The sequence below is a fragment of the Branchiostoma lanceolatum genome, chromosome 7 (assembly GCF_035083965.1).
Source record: "Branchiostoma lanceolatum isolate klBraLanc5 chromosome 7, klBraLanc5.hap2, whole genome shotgun sequence".
NCBI classification, from domain to species: domain Eukaryota; kingdom Metazoa; phylum Chordata; class Leptocardii; order Amphioxiformes; family Branchiostomatidae; genus Branchiostoma; species Branchiostoma lanceolatum.
Window position 1 is genome coordinate 22,580,660 of NC_089728.1, and position 27,239 is coordinate 22,607,898.

Consider the following 27,239-nt stretch of genomic DNA (forward strand, 5'->3'; position numbering starts at 1 on the left):
TCAGTTTTGGAACAAAGATATTGTACAAGCGCCTACTTGAAGTAATGCCTTACACACCCCAACCATTCAACCTCTTTGAAACTCAGATTCAAATCACCCATGACCTGACAAATCATTTTCTAAGTTGCCTTAATGACTAAATATGGCAAAACAAACTCGCCAGTGAGATATGGGAAGGTTTAAGCTTTTAAATGATGTTTTCAGATTGACAATTTTGGCACTTTGGAGATACAAGCTTAAGCCAACCGTGATTAAACCTTTTTAAAAAAGTCGTTTCTACTGCATGTACTTTAATTCAAAGGTTTCATGGTGGTCGACTTTTTATGGAGGCACTGGCTAATGGCCTAATCTCTTTAATTTGTTGGAAAATGCTGCTGTTCTCCAGAGATAAGAGATGGAAATAGCAGGCTTGTGACATGTAAAGTAATCACAGATAAATATCACCATGCATAGATTATGTTAATGTATGTATCAATTAGACTTGATGGACACGTCATGTTAATGAAACCTTATTTGCCAAATTAGTGAACTACAATTACAAGAAATTCTGAAAATTTCACTGAGGCATGAGAACTCTTGTTTTGAGTGATCAAGTTGTGCATAAATTGCATCCACATACTGTATAATATATATACTCTCCAAGCAGAGGTTGATTGGGAGAATTTTGACCTGATATGCACTTTGTTCTGTCTAATTCTGGCCAGTTGAAGGTCACAATCCACACCAGGAAGCATCCACACTCAATCTGGATCAATCTGCATTCTTTGCAATTTCACCAAAAGTACTAGATGGCAGTTACTGAAATTTAGAATTTATGTGGTATTTGCAATGTATTGGTAGCTGAGTAAAATTGCTACAACAGAAGCCTTTCTTATAAATACAGCACAGTTCAATCAAACAGCACTCTGTTTTAGTCAGAAAAAATATCGCTTTTAATAGGTACATGAATATTCAATTGCTTTTGGGAAACGGATCATGGGTGACAAACAGTGGAACAAAATGTATTGTAGTTCACCAATGCTTCACACACAGTACATATAGTGCATTCAGGTGCCTTTAGCAATTTCAGGGGGGAAATGGAAGTATTCTTGATAAGGCAATCTGTATGAAATTGACATTTCTTTCCCCATATCAGCACAGCTGCATCATTATTTCATACTTTGTGCGTTTAAAAAGAGTGCAGAAACAAGCCGCAAAAGGAGCATTTCATTTATTGGTATCACTCAATAATCAGCCCAGATTCCAGCCGTAACTGTTTTCTGTCAACAATTTTTGGTAACTTCTGGCCGCATGACGTCACAATGTCAGAGAACACTAAGCCATGGTCGAGATTAATTCTCCGGAAGCGTTCAGGACTCATCGGGCAGGTTCAGAAAATTTGAAACACTAAAGGTAATGGTTGGCATCCAAGCGCTCAGATTTTCAATGAGTTCCCACCACACGACATCGCATCTTTGCTACATGATGGTCGATATGCAATGGGACAGTGTTATTCAAACTTCCCATGGATAGAAATCACTAGAAAATCGATTTTGAAAATACGACTTTCAACGCCCTAATATTGCTTTGGGCCCTTTATACTTGTGCAGGAAATTCCAGGTAAGGTATCTAAACTTTCAGCATTACAATGTACCTACATGTATATCGTACTGAGAAATGTCAAGATAGTACTTATCATTTTTTTTACACACAATGCCTGAAGTAAAAGAGTGGCCCTATAAAAAGCACAACATATTCTGACAACAATATTTCCGTGACAAAACCTTTTTTGGTCCTTTTCAGATGTTTTCAAAGACTGAAAATTTATTCATTTACATGTAGCTTCTGGGAACTGGCATCTCAAGCAATAGCAACTAGAGTTCCCGACCTCACACCTCCAAACAATTATTGTCTCAACTGTGGAAAGTATGCCCTAATTTGCATCATCTATGTAACTCAGCCTAAGTGACATAAATGTACATCATAAATATGACCAATTTTTTATTTAATTTCTTGTTGTTATGGAGTTTATGGCTTTTGAGCCATTAAGCCATGTGCCCATGCATGGTAACATTGCTGTTTGAAACACAAAAGGTGCACACAAAAATTTCATTTTGAAACTATCATACAGAGATTACATATTCACACAACACGATTCAAATCAAATTTATATTACAAAGGTCGAGGTGAGAGTTCTGCTGATCCTTAAAACTTACATCAGGGCTGTCTCCAGCTTGAAATTTTGTCCCTCTCTCATTGCTTGAGAGCCCATTTTGTTAGTTGTCATCGTGAAATCTGTCATTTTAAGCTTATGAAAATACATTTTCATAAATTTCATGGCATCAAGTTCAGATTTTTTGACGGATGGGGTGAATTTTTTTCTGTCCCAAAAAGCAAGTTTCCTTCCCAGGATGGAAGGACGGGTCCTGGAGACAGCCCCTCTACATACAACAGCACGTTGACAGGAGTTAGAAAGTATGAAACAATACATGTAGCTAGCACATGTATATAACACATTCTCTGCAACTATGGAGAAAAAGACAAGCTTACATTTGTGAAATTTCATCCCATATCAAAAATCAGGCAAGGAAAATACCAATATACCCCCTGAACTACATCTTTGACAAAACTTACCACAACCTTTAAGCTGATCTATAGTATTTGGTCAGCATTTGCCACATTTCAGAAGTATTTCATAACAAGGTCACACTCCAGACACATAGTCGACCTTCACCTTTGTCTTAACACCTAACCACATACCAAATAACATTACAAATTTACAATCCAGAGGTTTTTAAGGTACATACTATGTTGAGCACAAATGTTCAGGAACACAGACACACACAGACATGCCATAAACAATACCTCCATTTTGATGGAGGTACTAGCTAGTACATGTATATAATAAGATAACAAAAGCACAAGATGAGAAGTTTTCTGCTAAGGTCCATGTATGTAAGGACAACTCCTTAGTCTGCCTGCACTGCTACTCTCTGTGAGTCTCCTCTCCTGCTCTCTGTCTCCTCCTCCACAGGGTGGGTGGGGGGACTGGGTAAGGCATCCAGGTCAGCTTCAGGAGGTGGTGCAGTTGGCTCCAGTTCTGCCGGGGGCGCTGTTGGTACAGGTGCCTCCTTGTCCATTGTTGGGGGAACATTATTTGTGTGTGCAGTCGGCAGGGGAGCCCTGCTGGGGTGCTGTGAGTGTGAGTTGGCGGTGTCAGCCCCCTGCTGTTTATTCCACACCAAATTCTCGCCCAAATGCAGAGAAGGACCCAACCGTGCAGCCATGTCCAACAGCTGAAACAGAAGATCATTTTGAATGCACAGCTCCCACCTGGTACAGTCTGACTTACTGTATACATTACACCATAACAACTATTATATTACATAACAGAGACAATGTCATACAAAATCATTCATACCCCTCACAACTTTTCAATGATCTTGTTTTGTAAAAAGTGTAAAAACTTTTAGCTACTGCCACAAGTTAGAACATTGTTTAGGCCACCCCAATTTTATCTGTTGATTCCAGGACTTTTTAAGAGAAAAACTTCAGTGTCAGGGAGGAAAAAATGATTTTTTTCAATGTTTGCAAAACTTATGGCCCGTTCTGGGGTTAAGATTGGGCTAACACAATACAAAGATTTGTTTTCAGCTTTTTTCATGCCACGCTTTATGCAATGATTCCCTTCCTTTGATGGTTGTAGTACATGTACTACAATTCTGAAAGTTCACTGATGACTTAACCAATTTACTAGTAGTACTTTTCTCATTTCTCTAGTTAATACTTAATGTACTATGAAATGACTGGAAAATGATGACAGATTATTACGTGTATGTACTATATCAAAACCAGGTTTTGCTATATAATTGCAAACCTATCATCAATATACCTCATCAATATAATCTATGTAACATGATTTAATAAAGGGTTTTGGATTAACAAAATTGGACTTTAGGAAGTAAGAATTGTACCTGTCATATATGATTTGTATCCTGCTGTAAACGTTGTACACAGCAATTTGGACATTTCAATGAGAACTAGTCAGACTCTACATGTCTGTATCTGTATCTGTATCTATGTAGCCGGTATAACCGCCATTAGGCGGAACACACCAGCTTCGCAGGCACGCGGCGCGGCAGCAGCCGGTCATATTACACCGAACGGTCTGTTAAACCTAGTCTTTGCATATCTGACTGCAACCGTTCTTTAAAGCTACTTAGTGAGGAAGCTCCTACAGTACTTGATGACAACGAGTTCCATTCTACTATGGTTCTCGGGAAATACAAATTTTTGAACACATCAATCCTTGGCTGATAACTCTGGTACTTAAAAGCATGACTATTTCTGGTCCTCTTCTGAGCTGACATTAGATACTTATCAGTCGGTACGTCCACAAGTTTATTAGTCATTTTGTACATCATGCAAAGTCTGGACATTGTTCTCCTGTCCTCAAGTGACATCCATTGCAGATCTGCTTTCATTTTTGTTACACTAGCGCCCCTTTCATAGTTGTTCGTGCAGAATCTGGCAGCTTGGTTCTGCACCCTCTCCAGTTTATCTATATCCTTCTTTGTGTATGGATCCCAAACTGTTGCAGCATATTCAAGGTTAGGTCTTACTAGAGACGTGTATGCAAGTGATTTTACCTTTGCTGGGCATGCCCACAAATTACGTTTGATCACTCCCAATGTCTGTTTAGCCTTAGTTGTTACTTTGTTGATATGGGTATTCCACTTTAGCCCCGTTGTTAATGTAACGCCTAGGTACGGGTGGCTCTTTGCTGTTGCTAGAGCCTGTCCACAGAACTGGTAGGTGGTTACAATTGGGTTTCGTTTGTTTGTTATGTGCATGATGTAACATTTTTCCGGATTAAACTGCATGAGCCATTTGGTTTGCCATTCTTCGAGTGTGTTCAAATCTTCTTGCAAAAGCTGTGAATCACTCTGTGTGGGCAACTCTATATATAACAGGCAGTCATCGGCAAATAACCTCACATTTGAATCAAGCTGGTCTGGTAAGTCATTTATGTACAGGAGGAAGAGTAGCGGTCCCAGAACGGTTCCCTGTGGTACGCCTGACGCAACTCTAACTGGAGCTGAGGCCTTGCCTTCTACCACTACCGTCTGTTCCCTATTGGTCAAGAAAGCCTTCAACCAATTTAGTGTGGTGCCTTGAATTCCGTAGTGCTCTAGTTTTGTGATGAGTCTGCTATGTGGGACTTTATCGAAAGCTTTAGTAAAATCAAGAATTGCTAGATCTACCTGTTTTTTACTGTTCAGTGCGCCAGCTATGTTGTGAGCTGTCAATATAAGCTGTGTTTCTGTGGATCGCTTTGCTCTGAATCCAACTTGGTAGTCAGTCAATATGTTGAAACTTTCTAAGTGTTTCATGACATGACTATGAATAATGTGTTCAAGTAGTTTGCAGGATATACAGGTCAGTGACACAGGTCGGTAGTTGCCGGGGACAGCTCTATCTCCCTTTTTAAAAATGGCACATATATTTGCATCCCTCCAGTCTTTGGGAATTTCTCCTGTGTCTAACGAGTGTTGGAAAATATTGGTTAACACAGGTGCTATTTCGGTGGCTGTCATTTTGAGGAACCAAGGAGGTATTTGGTCTGGACCAGATGCTTTAGATGGATTGAGACCTTGGAGCATTTTTTCGACGCCATTAGGGGAAATCACTATGTGTTCCATGGGAGGGGTACAGGGCTTTCCGAGACTTGGCATGTTTGTTGTGTCTTCCTCTGTGAACACACTTTTAAACTGTGAACTGAGTGCCTCTGCTTTTTTCTCGCTATCACTGATAATGGAATTACCAATCTTTAGAGGGGCTACGCCGACAAGGTCTCTTCTTAGGCCTTTTATGTATGACCAGAATGTTTTGGGTTTGTCTATTATGGCTTCCCCCAGTATGTCTGCCACATATTTTGAATGTGCTGCTCTTATGCTTTTCTGTACACCCTTCTTAACTCTCTTGTATTTGTTCATGTCTTCCTCTCGCCCTGTTCTCTTAGCTTTGTTGTAAAGACGTTGTTTCTTACGACAATGCCTTCTTAGGTTTCTGTTGAACCAAGGCAGGTTGTATCTGCTTGATGTTGTTTTACTAGGGATGTGCAAGTTCATAGTGTGCTTTATTTTGTCTTTAAAATCGTCCCATTTCTGTGTCACGGACATATCCTCAGTTCGTTTGTTAAAGTTTGTTGCATAGTCACTAAGGTCACTCTTGATGGCCGGTTCATCGGCTTTAGTTCGAATGTACACTTTTCTCTTGGGTTTCCTGTTTTGTTTGGGTGCAAGGTTGACATCCACCAATACCATGTCATGGTCACTTATTCCAGGAACTACTGTGGTCTTTTCGATTATGTTTGGGTTATTAACCAGGACCAGGTCCAAGAGATTACCATTCCTAGTGGGCTCTTGAACTGTTTGGAATAACCCATGGTTATCCACTAAGTGCAGTAGCTTCTGTGCCTGCCCTGAATGGTTCTGGGTGTTATGTGTTATGCTAGCATCCCAATTTATACCAGGTGTGTTAAAATCTCCAAGGATGATCACGTTGTCAGAGTTAATTTTAGGTCCCATTTTACTTATGGACTTGTCCAGTTCATCCAGGCTATTGCCCTGGTCCGATGGAGGTCTATAGTATGTACCAATCATTAGCGGTTTCTTTCCTGCCAGTTGAGTCTGTGTCCAAATGATCTCACATGTACATAAAGACACAGACAGGACTGGGTCCCTGGATGTATTGTTCAGTTCAGGGTTTAAACCTTCTAAGACCAAATAAAACAGAAGAAGAAGAGCTGAAGTTGAGTACCTCTTGATCGACACTGCTGGAGTGTTTCCTGGCCTCCTGCAGCTTCTGTTCAAACACAGAGAACTGCCGCACGGCTGCCTTACGCTCACCGTGGTTCATCAGGAAGATGCAATAGTTCAGGTTAACAGACGCATTTTTCCTGAGAGAAAAAACATAGATACAATGTATGGAACTAGTTTGCTGTCATACTGTCATTTTGGTTCTTCCAAATAAGAATAAAGGAGCCTCCCTCATTGTGTTGTGATGAAGGAGTGATGTCAGATCCAACTAAATATGTACATGGTCTGCTGAACTACATGCACTGAAACTGGCCAAAAAAACTTACTACAGCTCCTAATACTTCATTGTTCTCAAGGGAAAGCAATCTTTATTCATTAAACAAATAAGTGAATTAAGATAAATAAAGGCAGAGCACCAGTCCTTAGCCAGCTACGACCCTGACTGGAGTGACTTACTGATCGAAGAGGACGGCCTGCTCGTAGGCTCTCCTGGCATTCTGTTCATCCTCCAGGTGAGTCAGTGCAACTACAGGGGCAACAGAAATTACTTACAGTACAACACACATGCTGCCAAGTGATCCGCATCTTTCCCTGCCATTCTTTTGTGTCTACGCACATGTACCAGTTTCATCCCTGGGTGGACACAACCCATAACAGGCAGTAAGGACTCTGCAAAAAGTCTAGATCCTGTACAATTTGCACAGTAGGACCTGTTGTTAACATTTATTTAATGATCATTTGTTATGTTATTGTCACAGTGGTGATATTTTATTAATTACTATTCATATGTCGAAAGAAAGAATTTAGCTGCTGGTTGCTATGACATGCTGCTTGTATTAGAATCATCAAAATCAGTTCCTCACTCAATTGAAATAAATCATCACTACATGAGCTACATACATGTACAATGTGTCTGCTGTAACCAACCTGCCAGGAGCATGTACAGTTCTCCCATCTTGGGCCTGATGTTGATAGCAGCGCTAAGGTAGTGGAAGGCAGATGCATACTGCTGCATGGTGAGATGCACCAGGCCCAGGTTATACTGAACCTTCCAGTCAAACGGTGCCAGGTACACGGCTCGCTTCAGGCAGCTGATGGCCTGCACAGAACAAATATCTACATGACATGTACATGTACTGTCTAGTCACAAGAGCACTTAGATGAGAAGACCCTGAGTACAGATGAAAAGACCCTGACCACATGTTAGAAGACCCTGACCGCATGTTAGAAGACCCTGAGTGCAGGTGAGAAGGCCCTGAGTGCAGGTGAAAAGACCCTGATTGCAGGTGAAGAAAACCTGAGTACAGATGACAAGACCCTGAGTGCAGGTGAGAAGACCCTGAGTGCAGGTGAAAAGGCCCTGAGTGCAGGTGAAAAGGCCCTGAGTGCAGGTGAAAAGGCCCTGAGTGCAGGCGAAAAGGCCCTGAGTGCAGGTAACAAGACCCTGAGTCGATTCCACTTGGATCTTTGTGTGGTAGTCCATGTATATTTAGCATTCCTCTGTAGTATACTATCATAAGCAGCTTTATTCAAATAGTTATGTACATGCTTGTACTCACTGCTACATATTTCTTCTTTCCAAAAAAACACATTGCGATGTTGTTCCACAGAGGGGCACTTTCTGGGGTGCTGGCAGCTGCCACCCTGTACTTTGTGAGAGCCACATCAAAGTCTCCGTGGCTTTGCATCATTGATCCTGCTGCCATGATGGCCTAGAAGACAAAAAACTTCAACTCAAAATGTTACCTGAACATGCAGCAAATCTGGGACAAGTGTTGAAAATAGGTAATGATGAAATTCGGTATGTGGTTAGGTGTCGACAAAACAAAGGACAAGTCTAATTATGGGTATTCTAGCAGCTTTTCTTGGTACTGTAGCAGAACTCCTGGATTTGGCATCTCAGGTGCTGAACATGCTACATGCTAGGGACACAATTTTTGAGTGGCATGTATCTTTTGGTCTGGGGAATGAGTGGCACGAGATGGGACCCTCTAGTGACTTCTCTTGGAACTGCAGACATGTTTTTGTCTTGAACTTTGATACTGCATGTAGTTAACTGATGATGCAGATAACTGATCAAGAATGGATGGAAGGATTTTCATGATGTTTTAGTTGTAGGATGAAGCCAAGCGTAACTATAAGGCAATTATATGAGAGCATAATTTTCATGATTATTGAAAAAAAATTGGTGTGAGTTAACGTTACTGCTTACCACCTTTGTGCAAGTATAGTTGAAGAGGTACACATAATGTTTGACTGCACTTGCACGGGTGCAGATAGCTCTATAGACTATTTCAACTACTAGAAATATCTAGTAAAGATATGAGAAGCTAAAATAAAACAGTTTGCAGTGTGTTATCATCCTTTACACCATTGTGAGGGAGGCTGCTACAGTACTGCTTAAATCTTTCCGAAATGCAATTTATTCTAGACAGAGACCTCCCCACCATATTGATCATGTGATGCACAGCTTATGCAATTGATCGGAACCAATGAGAGAGCAGGTTATCTGAGGTGAACTGATCAGAGCTTAGAACACGCTGTTATGTTTGCATACTAAATTTACTGAAAAAAAGAAAGGAAGAGGGGTTCCTACCTTGAATGGATCAGCTCCCTGGGTGTGCACATAGGGAGTGCATGGCTGTAGGTCGTGCATATGCAATTTGAAACTATAAGGTATTTCATCATCATGTTCTTGTAGAATAGCAGTTACATACCTTTACATGGACAGGATCATATGTAAGTGCATTTCCAAGGTGCTCAAATGCTCTTTGGAACTGTCCTGTCTGAAACACATAAACTTAAAGGTTTTTCATATCAACATTTTCATCACATTTCTTATTATCACCTGACCCTAAATACAGGAAGCATAATTTCAACTAAGCATCATTGACTTTTACATAAATCCTATACAAATAAATGTTAACACAAGTAACAGGATTGTGCAATTGAGACTTGAGGTTCACATGTTATGACTAATCAAAACCACTAATGTCTGAGACAAGCTCTACTCACTGAATCAAATAAATGTATAGAAGATGATGAACAGATATAAATTTTGCTAATCAGGACCTTCTTTACATAATTAATGAGAAAATGCTGCAATTCATCAGTGATGAATGATTAACAAGAATGATAGATTACATTTTGGGCTTCCCACAAACAATCTCAGTGACTTTACCAATGTTGATATACATCAATCCCACACTGGAATATGCAGCTCCCATTCTTATAATTAACAGCATCACGGTGCAACAAACCACCAAGAACATAAAAAAACGTGCACTAAGGAGAATTATCACATGGCCAGATGGCGTCGACCAATCAGAAGCCTCCATTGCCCACAATAAGTGGTCTGTTATCACACCACTTATTGACGTCATGCCATAACAAAACCATTGCATTTTGTAGATGGGGGTATCTTTTTGATGAATCTTTTTCTTAACCTTGTTTAAAATATCTTTGCTTTAAAATTCCCAAAAATGTCCGTAGAATACATGAAGAATTCATGAAAAAAGGAAAAACAATTCAAGTAAAATTCAAACGAAAGGACTAAAAACAAAATTTTTCACACCCCCACCGTCAAAGTGGAACCGGCCCAGATCAGGCGACAGTTTGCAGAACGCGTTCGAACGTCCGCCATAAGAGTACCACAGTTTTTCGCCAAGGAACTGTCAGACGCCGACTTAGAGTCAGTTTTCGGGTCATGGGAAGTTGGGGAAGACGCCCAGGAACATGCTTCAGCAGTTGAGGGGCAAGGAAGCTGACAAGTGTGACCAACAAGAAGCAGCGGGCACACAGAGTCCCCTCCCCACTCATCACATTGTATTTCCCGAAGTAGCAAATCTTGGCAGACAAAGAAATCGCCCATGAAAACTCCTACGTTTCTACCCAAGAGGACCCCAGGCCGGCATGTTCACGTTTCTGCGGGGTTTTACCTGGCGAAAATTAAAAATATTGCCGGCAAAGTGATGTCGTCTTGTTCAAACCAACCGCCCCCCTCCCCATGGCCCAAGTCACGAACATGTAACTTCCCCAAACCGATGTGTTGGCATCAAAAGAATTACGGTCAAAATCGCCCAAATTCTTACAGGTTTGTACATGTACCTACAATGATCTCGGCTCGATATGTGTACGCATCTGTAGGATTTTTTTCCAGCTTGAGCAATAATTATCCGGGGAAACTACAACTTGCGGCAAAGGGGAGGTAAACCTGTACGATTCTTACCACACCTAGGCATCTAACAACCCGTCAATTTATAACCGTGTGGGCTCGAAGACAAGTCACCGCTTGTTTACATTGGATTATATGAAGATCATATGTACAATGGATTGATTTACATATTGTATAGTATTAAACAAAGAATCTATGTATTATACAGAAATTTGTCTGTCTTATATGGGTCAGTTTGGATAGGCTATGTGATAATAACGTTAATGACCCACCTGTTCCTCGGTGTATATGGTGTCATAACGCCTGGTCATGTGCTATAAGTATAACCACCTCATAAAACCACCTCGTTCGCTTCGCTCACTCTGTGGTTTAATTCGGTGGTTATAGCACATGACCAGGCGTTATGGCACCATATACACCTCGGGGCGGGTCATTAACCCTTAATTATCAACCTCAAGTACATGTACACAAGTTACAGTGACGCCTTATCGTACTTGACAAGTCTGCCCTCCCCAGAAAAGAGAAGGGCAAACCTAAGTCTAAAATTCTCAAGATCTCTTCTCAACCTTGGTTTTACCCCCAAGCTGTGCAGAAATAACATTACTCCACAGAAAGTCAATTCTATGGTGACATCTGCTGGCACATTAATTATTGCCTGACTTAAAGAAAAAGTCTGTAGGAAACAAACTGTGAAGTAATCACGGTGTTTGTGGTGACAGAGTGTGCGAAATACTTTTTGAGCCAGGTTGCCCAATGTGCAACCTGGGTGGAAAGCTAGGTTGCCCATCTGAATTTCAGATTGCCCCACCTACAATTAATTGATTTCTTGAAATTAAGTACATAATATTACATAGCCTTTAACAATATTACTTAAAAGCATTTTTTTTTAATGAAATAGAACGATATAGATGATGTAAATCCCAATCTGGCCCCTCCCACCTGGCAGCATAACTTTGCTACAAATCCTTTGATGTGAAACATGACATCCCTGTACTGGCAACTTCCATCGAGGTCTCACCCATGTGTTACTCTGCACGTATATTCTAGGAGTATCTGTACGCAAGAATAAACAGCTGCATGAGCGTGTGTTTATATCGGTGGGTAATTCCCTTTTAGCTTGAGCCCAACTGATCTGAAGCGTCAAACTGGTGAAAGCTTGTTTCTAATTGAAGAAATTAGCAGGTAAGGTTCGGTTTTGGAGCCCGGGTTTTGATGTTCTACGACATTAGTATCCGTTTTCTGAAACATTTTTTGTACAGTTTACACTACAGCATGTATTTTCTCATTCTGCAGCTACTTTTCAAGACTAACAGTACGGCCGAAAATCTATTTTTGTTGGAAACGGCCGAAAATTGCACACGCAGATGTCATCCATATATCAACCATATATTACCCATGGCAGGAATAAAAAATCTGATAGAAATTTCTTCCAAAACAGAAGGTAATGATTAACTTCCTTACTTGAAGATACAGCAGACCTAGGTTAGTGAGAAGGTCCGGGTTTTCAGGGGAGAATCTACATCAAAAATAGAAACAGCAGTCAGTACCTTGTACCTGTCCAATTCTTCACACTCATAAAAGCACCAACAAACACTTCCACAGACTAATAAAACTGCATCACAGGAGGAATAACATCATTTCCGTCAAAATTTGATGCATTTGAATGTGTGCACACTGCATTCTTGGAGCGGGTTCGAATGTTGTGATCACCACGCCATCCAAGCAGTTTTTGTAGTCTGCAAAAGCGTGAACTTATTGATTCTAAACATGTAATGGCCAATTCTAAAGGAATGCTCTATTTCAAACATTTTGTTTTTACATCTTTGTACTAGTACAGAAAGTCTTCTTTAGTTTCATGCTACGCTGTTTCTTTCTGATAGTTCTGAGGTACTTGTACATGAGAAAGACTTGACATAGAAATACATTTCAATTTTCAGGGGGATTTCTGGAGAAACTAAGTAGGTGCTTAGTGCAGTGGCTGTGTGGATTTTTTTTTCTCAAAACTTCAAGGAAACAACATTTTCAACCAAATGCCTATGGTGAGACAGGGTGGTGTAGTCAATCTGTTTTTCACTGGGGCAGAGTTCGTTCCCCAGAGTTTGATTTCTTACTTCAGAGAGAAAACTTCTCAAGCAAACAGGTGGATCAGGGTTTGTGTAAAAGCCGGTGGATCATAAAAGATTTGTCCTTTTCAAATCCTTTTGCCAACTACTAAACCTTCTCATCTGTGCCATGTTTTGAGGAAATAGCACAAATCACTTTCCCAAATACAGGGATTACCTATAAATGTAAGCTGTTCTCCTCAGCAACTGGGTATACATGTACATTGTGCTATGTTGGTGGTCCATCGTACCCCTCTGATAGGAGAACTTCCATGTAGATAGACTGTACATGAACATGTAGAACAAAAGGATCTAAACAATACTGATTTCCAGGTGCTGGTTGGCTATGACTGTGAGGTAACAGCACACTGTCAATTACTGGGAACATGCAGGGGACAGGACCAAGCCTTCAGGACAGACTGTTTTGCTAAACATTTATACATTCAGGAACTTGCTAAGTTATCATTGATACTGACTCTACAGCTCTCTTATAGATGTCCAGAGCCATGTCCACATCATGTTCCAGGAGGTATACCCGAGCCAGCATCTGGAAGGACACCTCGTGCCGACTGTACTGGATGGCCAGCTTTAAGTTCTCTTTAGCCTTTGGGTACTCCTTCAGGAACAAGTGGCAGACCCCAAGGTTGTGGAATATTTCCTGCAATAACAACAACACTTCAAACGAGAGTTCCAAGATCTTCAAAGATACTTTGAGTTTCTCATAATTCGTCTTGTTTCATTGTAGTTAATTGATTATGCAATTAAAGGCATACTCAAGTCCAGAGGAGAGTGTTCTGTTTCTGCTAATAATATTTTTCACAATCCAAAAACATAATTGTATTGGCTTTGAACTTGGACTAGACAGCAGTTGCATTATACAGCATCAATATTCTGATAACCCCCACAAGTGCTCTCCAGATTACAGCCAGGTGTAACATATCATATTGCAAACCAACATTGGACAAACTTCAACTGGGGCACTCTTGAGAAATCTTGGGTTGAGTATACAAATTACTTTTGCAATGTGTTTCTTGGTTTGGTTTGGTTTATTACATGTAAGATCTCCATTAGTGATATGTCACTCCTCTTCCTGTAGTCCAAAATTATACATCAAATTATAGAGAATTATAGCAACGGAAATATACAACAAATTATGCATTTCAATAAGCAAACTTCTTAATAAGTTGAGCTAGCCAGACAAACAAAAAGTCAATATATAATATTCCTCTTGAGTTAGACCATTAATTTTACTTTGTCTATGAAATATCTGTTGAAATATTCTGCAATGTCTCTAGGTTTGGTCTTGATTTGTCCATCTGACTCTATAAAGTTGGGGGGTTTTGCAACAGTTTTTACCCATCATGCCATTTATCACTTTCCAGAGCTGTTTGGAGTTTTTATCATTGCTGTGAGCCTCTATTTGTTCTTTGTAAAATGACTTTTTCCTCTTCCTGTTTTCCCTCACTACGACATTCCTCAAATGCTTATACCGCTTGAAGTGTGATGTCTGACTGGTAGCATGCGCCTCAACCTTTGCTTGGTTTCTGGATACTTGTTTGCAGCGTGTGTGTGAATAGTTGTTCATCAATTTTCACCATTAGCAACTTCATTCTTCTTTTTCTTTGAACCAAAAATTGACCAGGAACCAATACCATCGTTCCCATCATGCATCACACCCCATGGGTCTGCATGAAGGGGCACTACTCAATTCCTGGATTATATATCAGAGCTGGAAACACTTAGTGCATCTGCACTTTTGGGGTTTCTGTAAAGACCTGGGCCCCGATAGTGCCCCGCGGCTAGCCTCCTTCGAAGACTTCTTTGGACGACAGCGTATATGTTTGGGGGAGGGGGGTGAGGCGATTTCTAGCTCGGGCCAAGGTTCTCTAAATTATACCGGCAAAGGGACTCCGCCGAGGGAGTTACGTCGCCGAGGGACGACCGTCTTGACGGCGATTTTTTTGGAAACATGTCAGCTTTTAAGCATGGGAATACCAGGAATATCGCTTCTTATTTCGCATCGAAGAGAACTTCTGACAGGGACGATTGTAGCGCTTCGACTTTGGAGACGGACATTGAGACGGACACGGAGACGAACACAGCCAAAAACGGAAAACTGGTATCGATTATTGATATTGTTGAGTCGCTAAATAAACTATTAGTAGTAGTAGTAGTAACCTTTATTTTCCTTGGAAGGCCCTGTCGGCCAGTACATATACATATACAGTAGAATCCGCTTAACTGCACACCCCATTTGCCAGCGTATTCCGTGCAATTATCCGGCTGGTGCAATTATGCGAAATTGCCCTGCTGGACCTGTAGTACACTGTATCATACAGGAGGTGAATAGTTTATAAACCTCGGTGTGCTGTATGAACTTGTTAGCACACATTTAGATGTTAGAAAGCTTTCGTTATACAGGTACAGTGCGGTAACACCGTAGATTCCACCTCTTGTTAGGGTCACATTTATGTATCAAAACAGTAAATTTCAAATTCTCAGGAAAGACATCTCAGGACACCGTGAGTGAAATCAGTAAGCGCCAGAGAGGCCCGTGTCATGTTTGTACAGATTAGACTGTGTACAGTCAAACCTGTCTATAGAGGTCACTCAAGGGACTGGGCTAATAGGGTACTCAGAAGAAGGTCGCCCTTTTGAGGGCTTTTTGTCTTTTCAGAAAATTGCAACAGCCCAAATTTTACATCATAGTAATATTATCCACATTCATTTTGAAGCTTTTGGTTTAGCAATTATCCTCAGTGATACTTTGCAGTACATTATACCTCCGTAACAGTGGTGTCTTCCGTTGACCTTTATGCTGCTACCTATCCAGTTTGTATCAGCGCCATTTTGAAAATTGCGCGAAACACGTTTTGAGCACAATTTGAATGAATTCCCGGTGAAAACGGAAATTGGGCCGGCATTCAAACATTTCGCGAACTTATCGCATCAGGTACATGTGTGGGTTGTATTTTCCAAAAAGCTGCCGTAATATTTGTCCAGTCGAAATGCACAGAAATGGTCAATTTTACCACGATGTACAAACGCAAGCCATGTGAAGAAAGCTAAAACATTCTGGTTTTCTTTATTATGATCCTATCCAGTTGAGTCCACATAAATTTGATAACTGCGCGAAAAAATGAAGATTTTGAACCCGGCGTGCGGTGGCGATGCGGCTTCTACTGGAGCGCCGTGACCGTTACCGGCAGTGTTACTGTACTCGCGGGACCGAAAATTGTCTGGCCGCGACCGCGTTGGACAGGTGGCCGCTATAGCCTAATTCTTAATGCTTATGTCAATGGGAAAAATCAAAGGGACCAACAAAAAGTGACCACTATGGGCAGGTGGCCGCTATGCAAAGGTGACCGCTAATACAGGTTTGACTGTACATCGGTAGTAAATAAGTGACAGACCATTCTCCTTATAGCAGAGCCGAACCCGCGTATAGATCCTTCGAATGAATGTAGGAAGTTTCTAGGACGTAGATTCAGCTCTGCCATAAAAGAATGTGACAGATGATCACGTCAGCACCGCACCGTCAAAAGTGACCACTATGTCCGTCCACGCGTCTGTAGCCCTTGCCGAGTCGCTGTGCGGTTTCCAACTAGATCCGAGAACTGCGACTAGATGTACGTTAAGACGCCGGTCTTTTATTATTGCAGCACTACGTTATGTGAATATAGCCCTGCGGCGAATCTAAAACCTCCGACAACACCCCATGTCATCCTTAACATGATATTAAATCCCCGCGAACTTAAACTCATTTACAGTAATAAGACAGTGTACAGGTAGAGACCAATCTTTATTGAGTACAGCATGCTGTCTGCCAAAACGCAATACCGCCTTTGGCAGGCGTGCGTCTCTTTATGCTGACGACACGCCCAGTAACCCGCCCAGGACCTCCCATACGATTGCTATCAACGTGATTGTCAATGGAGACCACCTTCTTTTGTTAGTGAAAACAATTTTAGACATATTGGCGGTATTGTGCCTCTACATAGGCACTCATCGGCTCATTTGTACCGCGTTTGCCGATTTTTAGCTCACCTTTTTAGTTAACTTGTCGAGGATTTTTGAAAAATTTTGGTGCAGTTATCCGGCATTGGTGACAATGCGCCGTGCAGATATGCGGAGTCACTAACAATGCAGTGAATGGGAACCGGTTTGGGATTTTGGGATTCGGTGCAGTTAAATGGAAGGTGCGTTTATCCGAGGTGCAATTAAGTGGCTTCTACTGTATATACATGTCTGTTCTTCCCAGGGGTCCAAGTGGAGGGGGTGTGTCACGGGAAATAAATAAATAAATAAATAAAATAACAAACAGTTTACAGCAAAAATAAATAATTAGTTAATACATTATCATAATCATACAAGTCATATTCGTCAGGCTGTGTTTTCAGTTGTTTCTCACCTGAAGTATTGTATGTCGAGGTCCCGTGGAGAAGTTAATTGACTGCCACGATTATCATAAATATGACCCTCAAAACTGAAAAAGAAGCCTTCTCAATAACCTAAAATGCAAGAGCTTCCGGGGGGTCCCCCACCGGGGCTCTGCCCCTGGACCCCGTCAGCTTGATTGGTACATTTATTCACATGAGTGAGCTTGGCCAATCTAGCTGACTGTTTTTATTACGTCATTCCCTTTGCACTTTGATGGAAAGTGGCGGCCCGGTGCTGTTTTCTATTACCTCGTGCCGTGTTCGGCCGAGCTGTGAGTTTTTACATCATAATAATATTATCCACATTCATTTTGAAGCTTTTGGTTTAGTAATTATCCTCAGTGATACTTTGCAGCAAAATAAATTTAGTATATTATACCTCCGTAACAGTGGTGTCTTCCGTTGACCTTTATGCTGCTACCTATCCAGTTTGTATCAGCGCCATTTTGAAAATTGCCGCGAAACACGTTTTGAGCACAGTTTGAATGAATTCCCGGTGAAAACGGAAATTGGGCCGGCATTCAAACATTTCGCGAACTTACCGCATCAGGTACATGTGTGGGTTGTATTTTCCAAAAGGCTGCCGTAATATTTGTCTAGTCGAAATGCACAGAAATTGTCAATTTTACCACGATGTACAAACGCAAGCCATGTAAAGAAAATTATACTTGACTTCGCGTCAAACCATGGATTTTCTAACAAAGATAAAACATTCTGGTTTTCTTTATTATGATCCTATCCAGTTGAGTCCACATAAATTTGATAACTGCGTGAAAAAAATGAAGATTTTGAACCCGGCGTGCGGTGGCGATGCGGTTTCTACCGGGCGCGCCGTGACCTTTATCGGCAGTGTTACTGTACTCGCGGGACCGAAAATTGTCTGGCCGCGACCGCGTTGGACAGGTGGCCGCTATAGCCTAATTCTTAATGCTTATGTCAATGGGAAAAATCCAAGGGACCGACAAAAAGTGACCACTATGGGCAGGTGGCCGCTATGCAAAGGTGACCGCTAATACAGGTTTGACTGTATCTGAAAAAGTAATATAACCTTTGTTGTACTTTGTTTGATGTATTACTTTAAAATCTTGAAGTAAGCTCTAGAATTTCAGATTGAAGTTGTTTAGAGAGGCAGTAAGGTTTGTAAATATATTTCGTTGACATTCTACTTTATATTATGTTGTGCACCCAAAATTCTTTCTGTGCATCTAAATTTTCAGGTAAGGCGCACCAAGCACTTATTCCCAAAAATAAATTTTGAGCCCTGTAAATGGTTCATTTCTTTCTTCATGTATGATAAATTTTGTGCGAATTTAGATGAATTTGTATTCATAAAGGTGTAGTCTTTTTGAGTATACCTTTATTTATTAGATTAACATTACAACACTGTGCCCATTACATGAGGGCCTGCATGCCCTTTTACGTAGAGCGTAATCGGCCGTTTTAATTTTACGTAGAGCGTTGCCAACCACTCCAATTCAACGTAGAGCGTAGTCGGTCTATTTTGCATAGAGCGGTATTGGCCACTTTAATTCTACGTAATGCGTAGTAGCTACTCAGAATTTAGCGTAAAACGTTGTTGATGAATTGCGTGTAAAGCGTTGTCAAACTTTTCCAACCTTGCTCTAAGTCACAAATGAGTGTCATGTACGCAGTTTGTTTTGTTTTGCTATCCTCCCCTTCTACACAATGGAACAATGCACTGAACTCGTTCCCAAAATCTTGTGCAATAGCAAGGCACATACAAGGGAATGATCCCACAGTACACGGGACACGAGATTGTCTTTCATTGCCAAGCAGATGTAGCAGTCGGGCTTGGTTTGAACGAAGTTGGTGATGCTTTCACGGTACGTAGTGAGCACTTTTACAAATTATGACCAGTACCCGACTTGCGAGACGTATATCTGCTGCACTTTCTGGCCGTTTTTGAACATCTTCCATAGATGGCTATAGATTGAGATTCAGACCTCATGACCCTATCGGGCCTTATGAAACTTTCTTGGAGGGAACATAAGCCCACCATCCTGCTCTCCACTAAATGCGTTTTCTGCGCTGCCACATACGAGAACGACTATAGACCTTTCGCCGTATGGTATATGGCCTTTTCTATCCTGCTAGATATTAACGTTAATTACATTACCTTTATCAAAAAAAAAGCTCGACAAACTTTTCAGGTTCAGGCAGCAAGTCCGTAGGCCGCTGCAGCAACACACTCAGAGGTGGCCGAAAATAATGATGAATGCATTCTCCCTTGTTAGCGCTGTTATCGACAGCCTTCGATTCTTACTTTGAAATCCTCAAAATGTTGGAACTGCCATTTCAGAGGGTATTTACAGGTCCATTGTACCAGGGAAATTCCCCTAGCTCTTTTCGACAAGCACAATGAACAGTGGACCACACCATAGTGGCATCGTGTGGCGCAACCGGTAGGGCTTTTCGCCCAGAACCGAGAGGTCCCGGGTTCGAAACCACCGGTATGCCCCGATGTTGTGCCCTTGGGAAAGGCACTTTACACGACTTTCCTCACTCCACCCAGGTGTGAATGGGTACCTGACTTTGGTTTGGGAAGGTCGTATTGAGGTCACCTGCTGGCACCAAATGGCAGCTGCCAGACCCTTGCGACAGTTACATAAACTGCAAGTGTGCAAATATGTATCTTCTGTTACTTATCGTGTATTATGTGATTGTAAACCCTGCAGCAATTCAGCATTGGCTGCCATTGCATGGGTAATTTCGGACCAACAAACCATTTTTGAAGCTTAGCGTCCCGTCCTAAGGACTGCGAGCCTTTCTGGTAGCGTGCGTGTCAGGTGAGCGACACAGACGGGATTGAACTCACGACTTCTAGTTCCAGAGGCAGGGCCGCTAACCACTGGACTACGCACCCTACACAAGTTCTATCACCTCTGAACTCTACTTCCTGTCACTCCCGTAAGTCTGACCTTTGAATTGACCCTATCTACCTACTCCATTCCTGCTTAATGTATCTACTGACAGTGTACTCAAATAACTATGGACAGTCACCAACTAAAACAGACACACCAAACTACAAAGCCCTGAGCTCTGTACAGAGGCAACAATAAACAACAAAGATATTGGGTCATGGGTGGAAACATCCTCGGGCACAATTTGCACAATGTCATGCAATTGTATTCTATTACTACAACTCTTATGATATCACACAAATCATGTAAATGATGCCAAACTCACCCAGTCTTTCATGTTCATTTTCGAAGCCTCATTGTAAACATCTATGGCAGACTTGTGCTTGCCCAGAAGGAACCTATTGAGTATATAAAAACAGCATTTACATGCAGGATTGTGAGTAACTTCATCTGGTTGGAAAGTACAGTTCTGATAAGTTAAACACAGCCCAACAGACAACACCTGGCTGCCATTTCGGCAACTTTTCAGCTACAGTTCTCTCAACCTGAATGGACCGTTACACTTCTTGTATGTACCATCATTGTCTGCAATTCTCAGCTATCTTATATGTGTTGGGCAGGGAAGATTTCTTTCCTGCATAAGTTACTTAAGAGTAGGCATCATTCAATGTAAAAGCATTTTCTTCAATCTGACAACAATGCTTAATTTCTTGACTAAAATGATGAAACATGGAGCATATTTCTATCTTACCGCAAGGAAACTGTTACCCTCAAGAAAATGCTGGTTTTGTTTCACTTAACTAAACTAAAATGATGAATCACAGGAACATGAACAATATGGATTCCTGACACAGCAACTTTTCCGTACTCACAGGGACCGTGCCACCTGTTTGAGGTTCTCCACACTCTGTGGGTTGAGCAGGGAACAGGTCTGGAACAGCTCCAGAGACTCCTGGATGTTCCCTTCCTGCCTCATGATCAGCGCTGATCAAGGAACACAAAAACACCATCAAAGTCTGTTCCATCAAAACTTGGAAAAACAATTTTGTACCTATAGCTGGTGTACTCGCACTTCTCACTTAAGATTAGGGGTTCCATAGTTTGATGTCTGGCTAGTTGTGGGGAAATTGTAGAGGGAGGTTGATTTTTTAGGTATATACATGTAGTAGGAAGAGATGAGATGATGTGATATTGGTAGACTACTGTCTTACCAGCATTCTTGATGGGCAAAAGTCGGCAAGTAATGATATACTAGTATGAACACTTATGGTTTCTCAATGCTCACCAGAAGAAGTAGCTGCCATAAAATAACTACCATTTGAAGAAGCCACCAGCTCACATGCAGGTTGACAATGTGACATCAGACCAACATGGTCACTAACGGCGCGATTTTCAAACAACTACGGGAGTCATATCAACTCATTATGGATTGCTGCAACACAGGTGAGCACTTGACTTTGGGGTATATTCAGTATAGTATAGTAGGCAAAACAATAAAGGTTATATTTCAACAATTTTTGTTTCACCACTGTAAGTGGTAACCACAGCATACTTTCATTCCATTCAAAACATTATGTTTAAAATAATTACCAAGTCAGAAGTGAAAAATGTGATCAGCATTGGTGTATGTGACTTAGATCTCGCCATGACTAGGATCAAAAGTGAGTATTCACTTTGTGTCTATATTTTACAAAAGCCCCCATCTCCTCATGATTGACTTATATAAGCAGAATTTTTTTCCTGTCGCTTCAGATTTTTTCAGAAAAATCTGAGACACAACAAAAGAAATTGGTGTGGCCTGAGAACACTATTTGATGAAATACAGAGAGGAAGACAAGAAAGACGGTATTTTAGAGTGAGTCATGATCACTGGCAGGACATAAAATCTAAAATTAATTCAAGAGGCTAAAGTTCCCACCTTGCACATAGATAGCATATTCACACATGCCTTGGCTCTCTTGCAGCTCTTCCTTTATCAAAGACTGCGAAAGAAACAGAGAAATGCAGTAACAAGTCAAGGCAGTTTGTAAGGATGAAGACTGGGTTTCCCCAGTCCATCTACAGGTTCATCATTTTACCTGTATTTTCCACCACAACTTATACAACTGAAATTACATACAGTGACAGAATGCTGGCCTTATCGATATTGCAATGATATTCTACAAATTATTCTAGTGATCAAACCTTTTATTTTTCCATCGAAATGCTCCAATATCTGTTTAGAAATCATCAGATGTCTGTTTGGTCATAAACTGAGCCTGAAATACTCAGTCTAATACAGTACATCTGCATGTATTTTTCAACCTACATCTCTTCGCCACTTATCCTCTTCTACTAAAACCAAAACCCTAAGGGCTATTTTGAAAACATGATCACATTTTCTTGATTAAAGTTTGAACTTTTTGAGCTTTCCAAGATCCAAGTAGGTGCCCACGCCAACTGTCAAGTAAAGGTGCAAGGTTCTTAAGGATTTATAAAAGTTGACCATGAAATAGATAACAGTGAGAATGACATTGTAACAATGCATGTTGTCTGGGGACTGTGTAGTGCTGTTTATCAAACTCTTCTCCCAAAAAAATATTTGTTACATACAAGGTTCTATAAGAATGCAACATGGCCCTGAGTCATCAAAGTTATACTACAATGTGCACCATAGAAATTTGGTAATGAGATTTAGCTTGTTTAATCCCCAGTTACATACTAGTATAGCCCAACTTGGTTGGTGGTAGGTTGGTGGTAGGTCGGGAGAAGTTTGGCCAGTTTTAGATTAAGAGTCAAATTTGACTCCCAACAAACACACCATGACCACTACTGACTTACTCCCAATCCAGACCTCCCATCCCAGCCAAATGTTTTGAAAATTTCAAAATATTTTGCTGGCACAGCCGAACACCAACCAACAGCGCCAAACAGCTAAGCTCCCAAACCACGGGGAACGTCGGGAGGCCATGTTCAGCTATTTGTCAGGGCTTTTATACTACCCATTCTTTTGCTTTCGTACTGCACGCTATGGAGCATTGAGAATAGACAAACCCCCTCACCCTCAGTGTGGTATCACCACTAGTATATGGGGAGGTGTCACCTTAAAACCCATATTTTGTGGTTTGATGAAGACCTACCTTACACAGCTCATACTCCTTCCTGATGTAGTGCTGGTGAATCAGCCAGTTCTTACATTCGAAAATTGGTAACTCTGGAGCTGAAGACAGAAAATTTACGACAACTCAGCCATAGTTACACTAGATTTAATTCAATGCTCTTAAAAACTTGTCCCAATTACATATCCATGACTAGTGGTGCGTACCTAAACCCCCGGACCTGTTCCGGACCTGTTCCTAACCTTTAGGTTCAAGTCCAAAAAAACCTAAACATCTGGAATCAAGTCCGGACTTGAAAAAAAATCTCTCGCTTTTACACTCCTTTTTGATTAAAACCATCTTAAAGCTTCCTTAGATCGTGAAATTTGCAGTGGAAAAATATGAAAACATTGCTGTTTTGTGTTTATAACTGAACTTCTGCATTAATTACTGACTGTATATATATAATTCCACATATTATAGTTTTCAAATTGCATGTAAAATATATGCAGATATGCAATTTTACTTGAAACAGGAAAAAAAATATTCGTAGCACACATATTCCATTGGTTCAAGTCCGGACTTTCAAGTCCGAACCTGAACCTTAACCTCTGGACTCGAGTCCGAACCTAAACCTAAACTCGGGTTTAGGTACGCACCACTATCCATGACAATCCTTACTGCATTAGGATCCTATCACAAGTTTATATTCTGTAAAGATCAGGTGCACTGTGGGAAGGTATACAACAACACAAAAAAAGTAAGCTGAGATGAGGAAGAGAACTTAAACAAATCAACAGACCACATCACAAGAAATAACCGTGCAATAGACTTGAACGGGGCCAAGGTGTTAGACAGAGGACAACAGATGCACTTGCTAGATAAAGGAGGCTGTATGGATCAGAAAATCCACTCCAGTCATGAATCGAGATGAGGGGGGATATAAACTCAGTCATGTTTGGGACTGCACTCTTCACACAGCAGCAGTGACACCTAACGTAACATGACCAGTTAACGTCCGATTTATAAAAACGTTATTTATCTTAAAACCGCCCGGACAGAGCCAAATGGGCAGAAATATCAGCTCTTCTAACAAGAAAAATGCATGGTCTGTAAGTTTTTCTCCGCCTGTTTAACGCCGTGCGAGAATGTATTTATACTGGCCATATGATGTAGAATACGGCTAGGCTTACCCAATATCGTCCACTTCGGTCTTTTCCCTTCTAGCGCTATGATTGAAGAAATAGACCAGAAAAAAATGCACAGTAACTGTCAAAAGTAGTATAGTCTACAGACAAATGACAGTAAAGTCACTGTTTGTCCCTCCGCTTGCCTGACGCGATGGAAGAAAACAATGTTTGTAATGTGTTGTTATTTCCCCGACATCAGCAGCACGTGGCGTTCACGTGATAAACGCATGGCCATGATGTTTTGCCGTGCAAAAATGCATCATCTGAGCGGGGGTCGCTAGGTTGTATCAAACCTTCCTAAAACTGGCAAGAGTTTCAAACCTCGAAGCACCATAGATAGATCTGAATATCAAAGAAAGGTTTAACGTCAGCTATTTTTAAAATATACTAGCTATCGTGTAAGTTAGAAACACATGATGAAGTATGCGGTGTCGAATTACATATGAAATACGACCAGCATGATGCTTCCGTGCAACTTGTTGTTACCGGTTCAGCAGTTTATTCTGTTATATCGCTGGACGTAAACCTTTTTTATTGTTTTGTATAAAAGAGAGAGATGGCTTATAAAGGATCATACTTATGACGTTCTTTGTTGCTCATGAGAACAGGCTTTGGCATAATACACCGTGACATGTGGACATGACCCAAACTGGACGTAAACTGCTCCCGCACGTAAATAGGTCATGTTACGTTAGCTGCAGTGCCCAATAGAACCACTATTTCCAGTACCTTTCTTTGGTCGTGGTCTTGGCTGTGGCTGGGGGGACTTGACAGCCTCTGGAGCCAGAAGAGAGCTGCCACTCATGACATCACTCATGTGTTTGTCTGGTGTCTGCTCATCGCCCTGCAGACAGACAAGCACAGACAGGACTTGGTACAACTTCTTCAGAGGTTGTCCAGCAGCTTTCTCAGCACTTTCTGCTTAAAGTGCTTATGTCACAAATGACACTAAGATACGACAGTTACTGATTATAACAACCATCAGAAGTATTGTAAAATAAACAAAGACGTTTACAAAATATACACCCTTCTGAATCTGATGTTATTGAACAACAAATCTTACAAATAATGCTTCTAGTTCTTGATAGCAGCCCCCAGGGTATGCCTAAACACCACAAACCACCGCAAACGGGTCTAATATGTAGTGTACATGGGCAGGGACCTTATGTCACGCACTGAATACATTGTATATGTTGAAAGTATATATAAATAATAATAAAATACTAAGCAAATCTTAAGTGTTAACCAGTTAAATCAAGTTATTCCGCTCATATCAAGATCGGAAGAATTTTTTGTCGCCATATTGGATCGTAATTGTATTTGAAGCTGAAAACACTCTGTGTACAAGTCTTATGACTTTATAATGATACAATTACACTATACTATAATCGATTACCAACAATAATCAATATCCACTTTTTATCGATAATCATCGCCTCGTCGTCTGTCAAGCTAGAGAAAAGGTATCAAAGAGTTCTCCACTCGTGCAGACCCCGAACACCGACGATCCAATATGGCGGCCAAAAATTCTTCCGATCTTGATATGAGCGGAATAACTTGATTGAACTGGTAAACACTTAATTTGCTTCATATTTTTATTCATTATTGCATATACAATGTATTCAGTGCGTGACATAAGGTCCCTGCCCATGTACACTGCATATTAGACCCGTTTGCGGTGGTTTGCGGTCGTTTGCGGTGGTTTGTGGTGTTTAGGCATACCGCAGCCCCCAGATAATGAAGTTGATTGCAGCTCATGATGTCACAGTAAACATCGGAACCTGGTAACGGGACTCGCGAAAAACATTCTTTTGAGAAGCAAACAGTGTAAAATAGACTTGTGGACAAATAATAAGCTAGTTCGGAGTTGCTACTACGCATGTGCAGTGTCAAAGGTGAAGGCCCCCGCGACGGAAACAAGACCCGTCTGGGCGTTATTATGCAAATCGAGACAATGTGGAGGCGAGCACTGTTTCCGTTGCGGGGGCCTTCACCTTTGACACTGCACATGCGTAGTAGCAACTCCAAACTAGCTTATTGTGTGCTACAACCTAACTTGATTACCAGGATTTTTTTCAGCCTGACGCCCACGAAAATCAACATTATTATGTCGCACAGTCCCTTATGATTATCCTTGGGCTGATAAGTGATATAAGTTAGTAATCGTTGTCAGACTATAGTCATCCCGTCCTCGCTGCAGATTTACTCGGTGTTAGAACGACTAACGCAACACTCAACAGTCTCATAGTCGTTGGGGATTCTTTCGGGGCGTCTGATTTCATGTTTGTTTGCCAAGTGACAGTCCATGGCCATGGTTCCCCATCAAACCGGACGATGTGTAATTATGTCTACCTCCGGACCCGGAAGTGGTGTGCTGAATAGAATCGCATGACAGCTTAGAGTGACTGTAACCAAGGTTGTAACAATCTCGGCAACAAAACAAACCTGGATGTTCCCCGACTCGACTTGTTTAGCGCATTGATCCTGATTCACAGTTGAATCCTGCTCACTTTCCGCCATTTTGCTACAAACTATTTAAGGCCTCGCATAGCAGTTCAAGTCAACAATAGCATCA

General features: G+C 41.2%; 1 protein-coding gene across 1 annotated transcript; it reads right to left on the reverse strand.

Annotated features, from left to right (window-relative positions):
* Positions 1-908: 908 nt before the first annotated feature.
* LOC136438187 (Bardet-Biedl syndrome 4 protein-like) lies at positions 909-27,239 on the reverse strand. Its single transcript, XM_066432931.1, has 14 exons — positions 27,110-27,239; positions 25,394-25,508; positions 23,517-23,596; positions 22,316-22,379; positions 21,270-21,381; positions 20,723-20,795; positions 13,553-13,734; positions 12,436-12,490; positions 9,518-9,586; positions 8,360-8,512; positions 7,728-7,899; positions 7,257-7,326; positions 6,802-6,940; positions 909-3,275 (listed from the first exon to the last, which is right to left on the reverse strand). Exons 1-14 carry the CDS (start codon positions 27,182-27,184, stop codon positions 2,949-2,951), a joined length of 1,686 nt encoding a protein of 561 aa, XP_066289028.1. The 5' UTR covers positions 27,185-27,239; the 3' UTR covers positions 909-2,948.

Bases quoted from the DNA above. Each gene is read 5' to 3' on its own strand.
- LOC136438187 (XM_066432931.1), bottom strand. From the start codon at position 27,184: ATGGCGGAAAGTGAGCAGGATTCAACTGTGAATCAGGATCAATGCGCT. The intron at 7,900-8,359 runs GTGAGTACAAGC...TGTTCTGTGCAG, and splicing joins GAAAGAAGAAATATGTAGCA to GCCATCAGCTGCCTGAAGCG. The intron at 6,941-7,256 runs GTAAGTCACTCC...TTTTTCTCTCAG, and splicing joins CAGGCCGTCCTCTTCGATCA to GAAAAATGCGTCTGTTAACC.